General features: G+C 43.3%; 1 protein-coding gene across 1 annotated transcript in view; it reads right to left on the reverse strand.

Moving 5' to 3' along the window:
• The window catches only part of ADAMTS2 (ADAM metallopeptidase with thrombospondin type 1 motif 2), a 293,292-nt gene that overhangs the window by 28,216 nt on the left and 252,019 nt on the right, over positions 1 to 13,057 (reverse strand). The window contains exons 11-15 of the mRNA XM_075009479.1: positions 8,812 to 8,957; positions 7,534 to 7,709; positions 4,318 to 4,451; positions 3,369 to 3,492; positions 2,320 to 2,400 (exon numbers count right to left, since the gene is read on the reverse strand). Coding sequence (XP_074865580.1) covers positions 2,320 to 2,400; positions 3,369 to 3,492; positions 4,318 to 4,451; positions 7,534 to 7,709; positions 8,812 to 8,957 — 661 coding nt within the window. The remainder of the gene's footprint in view (positions 1 to 2,319; positions 2,401 to 3,368; positions 3,493 to 4,317; positions 4,452 to 7,533; positions 7,710 to 8,811; positions 8,958 to 13,057) is intronic.

A 13,057-nucleotide genomic window follows, 5' to 3' on the forward strand; every position in this document is an offset into this window, starting at 1 on the left:
CTCCTTAAGGTGTAGCTAGTTGAGCTCAGAAGACTGAGGCATCCCAAGGCAGCAATCATATTGGAAAATTTAGGCCTCTGTCAGTTCTATGCACCAGCAGTTCGCTATACAGATCTTCCATTCCTGAAAAGTTCCATGGCATCTAATGAATGTAAAACTTTTCTCCATATACTTGTCCATACCTTGAAATGTGAAGGTTCCCATGGAGCATGGAATTGGAGGCATTTTAGAGAAAACTAGAAGGGAAAGTCTCAACTCAAGACTTTTTCTAGAAAACTAAAATTCAGCTCCCCAACACCTCTTTTACAGTCCCCTGCCCCTTTTAAGTACAGGCACCAACATGTATCCCAGCAACCCCTAAATCTTAATCTAGAGGTCCATCACCAAGTGGACCTCCTGGAGCCATGTACTGATTCCTATCACTGCATCCTGTCTGCATTTCTGCCTGTCTGCTCATCCCCATCCCTTGAAGTGACCTCTTGGTTGCCGCAGCACAATAGACACCTCCACCGGTGAGAACGTGGATCCCACCTACAGAGTCTTTCCTCCATTCCACTTTCTTTCCCCCTTGATGAAATCACCTTCCCTGTGTGGATGATAAAAGGAGACATTTCTGAACTGAGTCTATTTTCCAATACTCCTATATCCTGCTTTAATCCACAATTCATTTTTTCTTTCCCTTAAGTCGAGCAAACACAGCTTGAAAGTGCAGCACTTGGATTCAGAGTTCTGAGCTGCTTGTGCTAGTTATGTACAGAGAACATCTGGGCACAAGGAAACATTCTTCAGCCTGGGCAGTAAAATAAATAACGCCACACATTGTTTTATCTGTTGCTGGACTTCCACCCTGTCATTTATACTAGAGATGAAGGAAGTGGGTTTTTTAATAGCATCATGGGCCTGGAAGGAAGCTCCAGAAGTCATCTAATCCAGTCCCTTGCACTCATGGTAAGACTATTTTTTATGAAGACCATCCCTGACAGGTGTTTGTGTAACCTGTTCTTAAAAATCTGCAATGATGCAGATTCCACAACCTTCTTAGGCAATTTATTCCAGTGGTTAGCTACCCTGACATGAAATTTTTCCTAATGGCCAACCTAAACCTCTCATACTGCAATTTAAGCCCATGCTTCTTGTCCTATCATCAGAGATTGTGAAGAACCATTTTTCTCCCTCCTCCTTGTAATAACCTTTTAGGTACTTGAAAACTGTTACCACTTTGAAACTGTCCCCTCCCAGTCTACTCTTTTCCAGACTAAACAAACCCAGTTCTTTCAGTCTTCACTCAGAGGTCAATTTTGCTAGACCTTTAATCATTTTGATTGTTTCTCTGGACTTTTTCCAATTTGTTCGCATGTTTCTTAAAATGTGGTGACTAGAACTGGACACAATTGCTCAGCTGAGGCCTAATCAGTGCAGAGCACAGTGGAAGAATTACTTCTTATTTCTTATTTACAACACTCCTGCTCATACATCTCAGAATGTTTGCTTTTTTTCCGTTACACTATTCACTCATGTTTAAGCTTGTGGTCACCTATAACCCCCACCCCCAGGCCCTTTCTAGATGCATTCATTTCCCACTGTGTGCCATGGTACCTGACTGACCAAAGTTTTGTGTTGATGTTAGAAGAGAAACTGTTTGTTTATTTATTATCCACATTTTAATTCACTAGAAGTGGATGAAGTGGATTACTCCCCTACTAATGTCCATGCAAAGAATGGCATTTATGAGGAAGAATATGTGAAGGAGAAGCTTGAATGATTCATAGCAGAATTAGCAAGCCATCTGCTGTGAATCCACTTCCAATTAACGCAACCTATTAGACATTGCTTCTCACTGATCTCATTGCACCATAAAGAGAAGTTTTCAATTACTGCCTAAACGATGTGATTCGTTTGACATCCTAGCATCATTACCATTTCCAATAGTGCAGAATTTGAAACTGTGAGAACGACACTGCTATGCTTTGGCTGTAGCTGGGAGGTATTCAAATACAGAATGCACACTGTGAACTATACATGTGAAGACAATGCAAATACTATCACACCCTCTTAATGAAATTCATCACCCCATGCACCAGCAGACACATACTGATTCTGGGATCATCCTGTGATGCTGCTAAGGAATAAAACATGAGGGAATTAGGATACAATTTTCTAACACTTTTCCTAATTTGTAAATGTAAACGGGGTGGGGCTGGGGGTGGGGTTGGAGTTCTTATGTGTAGACAAGCACAAAAACACATTACAAGCTTGTGGGAGAAAAAAACAAAATCAAACTAAGCATCTATAGAAAGCATATCACAAATGAATACTCACCAAGATTATGAATGGTAGTATCTGTTTCTTGTACAAGCAAGTGCCTTGCACCAGCAGGAATTTCAAACATCTTAATGTACCCTTTATTGCAATAATAAAAAATAACCAGTCAAGATAGGACAAACAGGACAAGTCCATTTTACTGTATGTAAATGGATTTATTTTACAAAATTCAGGATGTTTAAAGGAAGCTGGGGCTAAGCATTATACCATTCCTACCCCTCTATTAGGTCACAAAAGCAGAAAGAGCCTGGGACTTCTGAGTTAACAAAAACAGCTTGAATATCATCAGCAAACTGATGCTACTTCTTGCAAAGTAACCCCACAATGTAGAGAAGAGGCAGACACTCAGGTTCCAAACTGGTAACAACTGGAGATAAGATGCTCTCATAGCACTGCATGAAATCAGATTCAGTAGATGAACTGCATTAGTCTGAAGAGACATTTGCAACACAAATCAGAGTTCATCTATACTTACTGGAAGATTCACCCAGTCAACCTTCTGGGATGTGATTTAGTATGCCTAGTGGGGATATGTTAAATCGAATGATCAGGGCTCAACAGTTGACCCTGCTACTCCTCATTCTCATGAGGCATAAGGGAAGTCAACAGAAGAGTTTCTCCTGCCAACCTACCTCTGAGAGGACAGTCTGGTAAGTTGATCTTAGATATGTCAGTTCAAGCTACACAACAGTCTTAGCTGGAATTGCCTACCTAGGATTGACTTTCAGGTCCAGTGTACACCTGCCCTCAGTCTGTAAGTCTCTTGGGGGGGAACCACTAAAACCACTTCCCTGTACCAACTGTAACAGGCATACGACCCGATCTTAGCATAGGGGGATGAACATCTGGAAAAAAAGGTCTTCATATACTTCCAACTTCCAGGTGCAACTCAAAGACAAAGTCTTAACAGTGTCTACTAGACTCAAAGGCTGAAACTATCTGCAATTGGCCTGTGTTTGTCATGGCAGCAAAGAGATCCAGAGCGAACAAACAAAAGAACTCACTGAAATCCTCCCCCCAGAACAATAACTCTTGAATGAACTGACCTTGTTTCTTTGGTGCCCTGGAGAATGTTCCTTTCACCACCTTGCAGTGGGAGTTATCTCCTCCACAGACACCACACTTATCCTCCTGCTTAGAGGAACCTATTACCCGGTCACATCCAACTTTCTGTAAGCAGAGAGGAAAGACAATGATACTTGTTTATCCAAACTTTAGCTCAAATGCTCCTTGGATTCAGATGTCAAAATAGGTTTTTAGTATTAGCTAAAAAATTACAGTTCTTCCCTAAGAATGTTCTTTAGGATGCACATAGGTTTATAACACATTGCCAGTTGTCAAAGTTATTGTAGCTCAGGTAAATACATTTTGTGACCCATTAGGGCACTGGTTCAGGAAAGCATCACTATTTAATCAGGGCCTATGCTTATCTTTAAACAGATGCTCAAGTCCCACTGCAATATAAGCTCCTGCTTAAAGTTAAGCACCTGGAGAGGTGCTTTGTTGAATCAGGATTATAAAATAGTTGGCAATCTGCAATTTAAAATACTGACGAATTAGAGCAGATCCTGATTTACAAAAACTGTGGGTAATTATAACCAGTTCAAATACATAAAGCATTCACACCAGCTGCCTTTTAAAATCACTTTCTTCAAAAGTTGCTATGAGTTCATATTTCATTATGCAGTCCATCTCCACTAAGCCTATAAAGCTTCACTGACAGCGAACTGTCATGGTTCATCTTAAAACCCACTGACTATGCTACTACTTTTGGAGGTAGGTGCTGTTGGAATCGATTCCCGTGCAAAGTGATAGCAATGGCAAATATCACACACAATATTGTGACAGTAATTCTAATGAAACTCCTCTATTGCCCAAAGCATTATGCACCCATTTAAATATTCAGAACATTCAAGTTACTGGTTTAATACTTTCAAGGCATCAGCAAGCCTCAAAAAACAAGAAAAGTGAAACATCAGGAGCGATGCTACTTACCAAGCAATCCCCTCGCACACAGATGCTGTACAAATCTTTATAGGAGCAGCGGGTTCCGTCGTGAACCATTCGTTTCATGTACACCACGTCACCAGTCTCCTTGGATTCACAGTACAGGTGGCACCTTTCTTTAGCTAGAATACAAAATGCCCCATATTTTATAGCTCAGTTGATTGGTGCAAACTCTGAATGTCAGACTGAATGACTCTCAGCCTGCTTCACCTCTCCCACAGCAGCCTATCTTCCCCCAATAAAAGCTAAACTGTTATTAAGACTCACTTCATCAGATGATTGGAGTAGAAAAAAATAGAATCTAAGGTTTATATTGTGGGAAAGTGTGAGGGAAGGAAAAAAAAAGGAGGAGGTGGTTATCTCACTAGTAGGACCAGTTGATAAAGCAAATTAAGTAAGATGTGCCCCTTCCTGCAAATATCAAAGGTGGGGAAAGTGCCCTTGTAATGTGTAAGTTAGTTGAGATCTCTGTTAAGGTCGAGGTTAAATGTGTCAAATTTGCAAATCACTTCCAATTCAGATGTCTCGCTCTGTCATCTTGTGGTAAATATTTTTGTAGAAGAATGGATACTTTTAAATCCATTATTAAATGTCCAGGGTCTGACCTATGAAAGCTCATGCCTAATAAATTTGTTAGTTTCCAAGGTGCTACAACACTGCTTGTTATTTGTAAAGCTACAGGCTAACACACAGCTACCCCTCTGAGAGTGTATGGTAAGCAGTTTTTATAATGTGAGTGCTGAAGAATTATCCATGCCGTTATATGGTCAGACAATATGGAAAACACAGACTTCCAAATAGCTGGGCAAATATGGAAACTGAGGAGGAAATTAGAAATAAAATAATAAATGCCAGGTTCATATGGAGAGATATCAGCAATATTGATATTTTTATTTGATGGGTTAACATAAGGAAGAGAGAGGCTAACCAAACAGGGAGACGGAGACCCTAATTTCAGGCAGATCTGCCACAGTCTATCTCTAGAGAGAAAAGACAGAGTGATATGAAAATGTATGTTGCACCCAGACAATGAACACTAAAATATTCAGTTTATGTGCACTTATCTTCATAAGATAAGTGTGTGGTCCTGCACTTTACACCATAATTATATGAACTTATGGCTTGTCAACACAGCAAAATTGTACTCCTCTAACTATACTGGTATATAGTTAAAATTGTATAGCCACCCATGTGTGAAAGCAGCTACACTGACATCTATGGCTAAAGACACACTACTGCATAAGGTTGACTTGCTCAGGGTCGATCCTCCATGTTTTGTTTCAGGCATGTGCGGAACGGCGCTTTCCAGGGTCAAAGTTGACCCTGGGTCTCCTTAGCCGTGTCTACACGTGCACGCTACTTCGAAGTAGCGGCACTAACTTCGAAATAGCACCCGTCACGGCTACACGTGTTGGGCGCTATTTCGATGTTAACATCGACGTTAGGCGGCGAGATGTCGAAGCCGCTAACCCCATGAGGGGATGGGAATAGCGCCCTACTTCGAAGTTGAACATCGAAATAGGGCACATGTAGCCGATCCGCGTCCCGCAACATCAAAATTGCGGGGTCCGCCATGGCGGCCATCAGCTGAGGGGTTGAGAGACGCTCTCTCTCCAGCCCCTGCGGGGCTCTATGGTCACCGTGTGCAGCAGCCCTTAGCCCAGGGCTTCTGGCTGCTGCTGCTGCAGCTGAGGATCCATGCTGCATGCACAGGGTCTGCAACCAGTTGTCGGCTCTGTGGATCTGGTGTTGTTTAGTGCAACTGTGTCTGGGAGGGGCCCTTTAAGGGAGCGGCTTGCTGTTGAGTCCGCCCTGTGACCCTGTCTGCAGCTGTGCCTGGCACCCTTATTTCGATGTGTGCTACTTTGGCATGTAGACGTTCCCTCGCAGCGCCTATTTCGATGTGGTGCTGCGCAACGTCGATGTTGAACGTCGATGTTGCCAGCCCCGGAGGACGTGTAGATGGTATTCATCGAAATAGCCTATTTCGATGTCGCTACATCGAAATAAGCTACTTCGATGCAGGCTTCACGTGTAGACGTAGCCCTTGTGAGCAGTGAGGATTAAGGTTGATGGGAGAAATGTTCTCATTGACCTTCTTCTGTGTAGGCAGCCATTGTAGTTGACCGCTGATAAGTCAATTTTAGCTATGCAATTGGCTTAGCTAAAACTGTGTATCAGCAGTCAACATCTATGTCTAATACAAACATAGCCTCCAGGTTATTTCCAGACGGGAAGGGGAATAAGCTGGTATCATTATTTCAATAAAACATCACACCCCTAACAAAACCAAGATATACTAATACCAAAACTGTGCGGACCAGGTAGTTGTCTGATCTAAAGCCCATTGAAGTCGATTAAAAGAATCCTATTAGCTTCAGTGGGTCAGGCTCTTGAAGAATATTTTAGACACAAAGGCTTGTGGGGCCCACTGTCCTTCCCAACTCTGTGTGGAAGAAAATGTACACCTTGAAATGAAACCTTTAAGCTATCTGCATCTGCTCCCCTTTAAATCCCAGGTTGCACAAGAAGTGGAAACATATAAAGCAATAGTGAGGAGGGACTGTTTTAGGGAGCAATTCAGACAAATGATCGGCACAGGCATTTTGTCATCAACTGCAGATTGCCATTAACTCGTTTTTTCTGAAGGTGTGATTGGTCTTAAGAAAAGCTTTTCCTCTGCTGGGATCTGAGAAACCAGACGTGGTAAACGCTGGCAAAAAATGGATGTTCTGGCAACTGGATTCCCTATTATCCATTCTCTGATAAGGCCAAAATTTTAAAACTTGGCTGCCAATAAGGATTCTTAATCCACACGAAGGAACTGAACGAAGTGTCATGATTTTAAAGATACACAGCAGCTCCACTGTCAGAAAGTGTGAAATTTGTTTTATTCTTTTCCTGACTCATCATGTTTTCAATACACTACAGTAACAAACTATTCCTGGATCAATGGTCTGCAGCCTTGCCAACAGCACAAGCAGAAAGGCCCGGGATCAAACCAAAATGGATAAAGAAACTGTCTGGTAGCCCCAAGAGGGGCTCTTTCCTGCACCAGATTGATGCACCGTGGTAAGGGGACCTGGAGAAGCTTGCAGTGCTAACGACTATGTGGCACCTCATTGGCAGACAAAGAATTACTATGCCCAGACCTGTTAGCCTGGGACTAAATTTCCTAAGACAACAAGATAGGGAATCACTAACCATCGAGATGCTCATATGGGAGCCAGTGGTGTTTCGTATTCTGATATTCAAAGAGAGGGTCCCATTGTCTGCACTGCTCCTCTCTGAAGTCATCAAACTCCTTGGAGCACTCCTGAGTGTTGCAAAGCTGGAGTTCATAGGTTGGCCCCATGCACGTACGGCCTCCATTAGCTGGACTGTGAATAGGAAAGAGAAATAAGAGGTAACTACAGCGTTAATGAGTAAAGAGAGGGGGTTTGTTTTTAGAACTCCCTTAGGGGACGTTTCAGCTTCCACTGATGGTAATACTGGAATACTTTCAAGAGTCCTGTAATGTATTATATTGTTATAAACAGTTTCATAGGTGGGTACGCTGAGGTTACAGAGCAGATAAGTGATCTAGCCCTGCACAAAAAGCAGGTCAGTAGAAAGTCTGCCAGCCGATAATTCCTGAGTTCTGACTCTCAGGAATTGTCTTTACTCAGTGGAAGATGGACCCTGTCAGGGTCAATCTTCTGGAGTTCAATTTTGCGCATCTGGTGAAGATGTGGCAAAAATTGATCTCTCTGGGGTTGGCCGTCGACCTCTGTACGCCACGCTATCGCATGGAGTATGGGTGGTAAAAATGTGAGAGTACAGAGGTTAGGTCTTCACTAGGGAAATAAGTCATTTCTGAAACGTTAATTCTAGCTATGCAAATGCCACAGCTAGAATTGCGTCTCTGAAATCAACTTATTTCCCTAGTATAGACTTACCCTCAGGCTATGTCTCCACATAGGCAGAGGTAAAAGTAAGTGAGGGGTGACCTGGTGCACAGCTCCAGCAAGAGTTGGCTGAGCTGCAGCAAAAGCCAGCAGAGAGCTATTTAAAGAGCTGGACCTGGGTTGCAATAGGACAGTGGCTGTAAGATATTTTAAGTTACTTTTATCCCTGTGCAGAGTATGGACACTAGGCATGTAGCTGTACACTACAGGGAAAAGTCCCATCATCAGAGAGACCACAGGGAAAAGTTCTGGTAGCTATTCACTGCCTGAGCCTTTCTCCACTGCCTGAGCCTTTCACTAAAAATAGCCCTGTAGACGTGGGGGCACCCTGGGGATTCAGGCATGGCAGGCTCTCTTCTCTACGTGCCTATGCTGTGGCTCACCATCTGTAATGCCATTTCTATCCATACTAGCTGTGCATGCAATACTCTTTGTTGCATTACTTTGTCAGTAACCTAACAGGGATTCCCACTAAAATAATTCAAAACATATATGAACGAGAACACAAAACAACCCTGGTGTACACAGAACTTACTGTGGGTTGTCACATTGCCGTGTCCTGTATTTTACCCCTGTACCACAGGTTCGAGAACAGGAGCCAAATTTACTCCACGCTCCCCAGTTTCCATCTTGTTTCAGGATATCTGGAGTTAACCAGATGCAGTGACCTTTAAAGCAGTGCTAGGAGAGAACAGTGAAAAGGTTTAATGTTGTGTGGCTGTCATCTTGATACAAGTGAATTCATACTCTGAGTACTGTTCATTATTATGGTCAATGAAATCTGAACATAATACCCAGCTTTCATTTATAGGCATATGTTAAGAATTTCTTCACTTCACCTGAAGATAAGACAGAGTCCACACTGCCCAGATGTGCCTATGGTCCCAGTTCTGCAAACACACCCATATTTAATGCTACCTAACATAAAGTTAAGCATGTGCAGAAGTTCTTGCAGGATCAGGTCCTGAGTGTGGACCTCTGCCCTCTATGCCTGGAATGTCAAACCGCCTCCAGAATTTTATGGCTCCACCTTGTGGCTGCAGCCATAACTTTACAACAACTAAAGGAGTCTATTCGTACAAGAGACAGGCAAAGACTTAAACTCTTGTAACCAATAATACCAAGTCTTGTCTCTCATTGCCCATGCACTTTTTTTATCTCGCCAAGACGAGAATGCTTTCAGCAACATCCAGTTTTATTACAGACACAAAGTACTGTGTGCAGAGGAGGACAAGGCTCCTGCATCGCCTTGGAAGCTCTGAGATGCACAATTACTGTCAGAGTATGTCTACCGTTTGAGCAAGGGATGTGATTACCAACTCCAGGAGACGTACTTATGCTCACTATGATCGATCTAGCACTCCAAAGCACAGCCATGGCTGTGCAAACATCAGGAGGGACTTGCTGCTCCAACTATGACCCTGTCCAAGATCATAGGCACATACTCAGGACCCACAGCCGTCCCATCGATCATGTGCTGTGTGCCTACACTCTATTTTTAGCATGTTAACTTGATCAGAGCTAGTGCAGGGCAGTCTCCTCAGATTGGGCATCACAAAGCTAGTCTGAATTGTAGGCGTACCGGAAGAGATACTGCATTAAAGAGATAATACTCAGCATGTGATATGCACAGTGCACTGTACCAGACATTAACTAATTAACCTTTACCACATGCCTACAGGGTAGGTAATTTTCATTACCCTCAAAATACAGGCAGGAAAAGACAGAATGAAATGACTCACCTAACGTCACACTAACAGTCTTGTAGCACCTTAAAGACTAACCAATTTATTTATTAGTTAATGAGATTCCGTGGGCAAGACCCACATCCTCAGATATCTGAGAACAAGTAGATATTTTAGAACAGAAGATATCAATAAGTAATTATTTTACACTCCACTGACTCAGCAGTTTGTCAGTTTTAACAGTTCCTGTCAAGGTGAGAGGCCTGGTTCCCACTCACAGATGGCCATAACAACAAGTGCAATCATTCACTTACTTTTCTTTTCATTCAAATCAACAACAAATTTCTACACAGCTTAACAAGCTTTGGAATCCAAGAATTTGGCAGCCAGCATAAGCAGAGCATATGGCCAAGTGAATGCTGCCAGCAAAAACAAAAAGAGAGGATTTATAACACAAATGCTTCCTTACAGCACAGAGCAGTTATTGCACAGCAAGGCAAATGATTAGACTTGATGGACAATCATTAATGAAGTAAATAAAAAGGGGAATCATTAGTAAAATTGTGGCATGGTGCATTTTACTGAATTGCTGTGTCAATAATTCAGTTAGACAATAACTCACAAAAATAGAGAAGAGCTGGGTATAAGATGCTGATTCTTTATTATAATGTAAAATACTCAAGTCAAAACATAATTAAGTGATCACATTCATTACTCAGGAGTCTGAAAGGGCCAGATTACGACACTCTCACTAACATTGTGTAATAAACAGACTGTATCATTGATGTCTACTGCTCAGTGGTATCAGTATTTGGTCCTCGATGCCAGCTGCTTTATGCCAAAGCAAAACTACGGCACTGGACCATATGTATTTAGGACTCTAAGGCTATGTCTAAATTAGGGGTAAACTTTGAAATGGCCATGCTAATACCCAAATCGGAGAATACTAATGAGGCACTGAAATGAATATTCAGCGCCTCATTAGCATGCTGTCGGCCACGTCACTTCGAAAGTACCACATTTTGCTTGCGCGCGGCTCATCTACATGGGGGTCCTTTCAGAAGGACCCTGCAAATGTCAAAATCCCCTTATTCCTATATTCAGCTGATAGGAGTAAGGGGATTTCGACATTTGCAGGGGCCTTTCCAAAAGGACCCCCCGTGTAGACGACCCACGCGCAAGCAAAACGCGTCACTTTCGAAGTGATGCGGAGGGCAGCATGATAACAAGGCACTGAATATTCATTTCAGCTTCTCATTATTATTCTCTGATTTGGCCATTAGCATGGCCATTTTGAAGTCTTCTCCTAGTGTAAGTGTAGCCTAAAACAGGTAAACTGTAACTAAATAAAACTCAGCTCTCTGCTCCTGAGGGCTTACATCTAAAGATAGGAATAAAGTAGGCAATGAATTTAAGAAACAAAAAGTAGTTCCCTCTAATTTTTTCCATCTGTGGGTAGAATAAATTTTGTTCCGTGCACCAAAGCATGTGTGGATGTGCACTACCAGTAGAAAAACGTGCTACCCACTGTGCGGGCTCTGCTAATCAGAGGTGCCACCCTAGCACTCAGCTTACAGAGAACACTGGTATGCAGACATTATGTCTCAAAAGCTTTATGAAGGAGGTGGGTTACTGTCAAAAGCCATTTATGGTATATTTTCTCTAACCTCTCAACTGTTAATTCTCTCATGCTGTTTGATGAAATGTCTCATAAGTCTACCCTCCACAGAAAAAATGCAAAAACTTGATATGTTTTTTCCTAGCTTCGTAAGAATTTGAAAGTTCAGAGCTAAACCCTTTTCAGATTCCCTACTAAGGTCATTCTGAAGACTTGACTTAATGGAGGGCAGCCTGGACCTGCATGGAAGCATGCATCGGTCTGCCAGTCCAAATTTCAGCCTTGTTTGAGAGATGACATCCAAACTTTCCTCCGGGTCTGTAACTGTCTAAATTAAATCCTTCTCATGTTGTCAAAGCTCAAAGCATGAACCATGATGTGTAATTTACACATTCTTCTTTGACTCTCCCAGCCTATGGGTCAGGCTTGGCAATCTTTATAGGGGCCAAAATCTGACCTTTTGACCTCTAGGTATGGTCTGAGTGCTGGTGATACTTTTTAAACTCGCTAATAGTCCTACTTACAACAGCTTCATTAACAAATAAATTAAGAGGCAGAGCCTTACCGTTTCAGGGGCGGTAACTAACATGAGCTGGCCTTTTGTTAATCCACAGGCAACGGAGCTTTCAGCCAGCTCCCAGCTACATGGCTGGAGAGGGGTAGGGCTGAGCTCCCATCCTGTGTGCTGATGAAAATTGGCTCATGTGCCACTCTTGGCACCCATGCCGGGGTGGGGGGTGGGGCTGCTGACCCCTGTTATAGGTGATCAACGGCATATATGCAATTTACTAGGCCTGCTGACAGAGGGGGAAGGGAGGCAAAGGGGGCAGCTGCCCCAAGCTCAGCATTTCAAAGGGGCCCAGAGCTCTGGCTGTTGTTACTCTGGCTGCAGTGGCTAGAGTTCGAGGCCTCTTTGAAGTGCTGCAGCAGCTGTGAGGGAGCTGGCTTGCGGGGGGGTCGAGCACGAGGGTCCGGGTGGCGCTGAGGGTTGACTGCTCTTGGCCCTGCCCCTTCCACTCTTACCCCCGCCCCTTCCAGGGCATGGAGTCAGGCCCCCCCCACCTTGCCCCAGAGCCCACAGTGACTGTCGATACCGCTGCAGCTTACTATGAAATGAATTCCTGCTTAGACTTCAGGGAGAGAGGAGAGGGGACAGGAAAGTCATCCAGAACTCCCCCCGCCAAAAAAATAATGGCATGGTTTAAACTTTTCCCCATTTTTATTTTAATTCTCATTCAAAAGCAGGGAGAAGTGCAGTAGGCTGCAACCACTATGTTTTGGCGTGTTTCTAAACCAGCAGATCTCAGCCAGGGTACCAAGGCCCTCGGGAAGCCATCAGAAGGTTTCAGGGAATCAACCAAATAGTTCTGGCATTAAACTCATTGCAGGGGGTGGGGGAGAGGGGGTGAAGCACTGACCAGCTCACAGCATGGGAATTAACAGAAGTGAAGCACTGTTGGTGCTATTGCTCAAGGGCA

Source organism: Carettochelys insculpta, chromosome 15, assembly GCF_033958435.1.
Source record: "Carettochelys insculpta isolate YL-2023 chromosome 15, ASM3395843v1, whole genome shotgun sequence".
Taxonomy (NCBI): Eukaryota; Metazoa; Chordata; order Testudines; family Carettochelyidae; genus Carettochelys; species Carettochelys insculpta.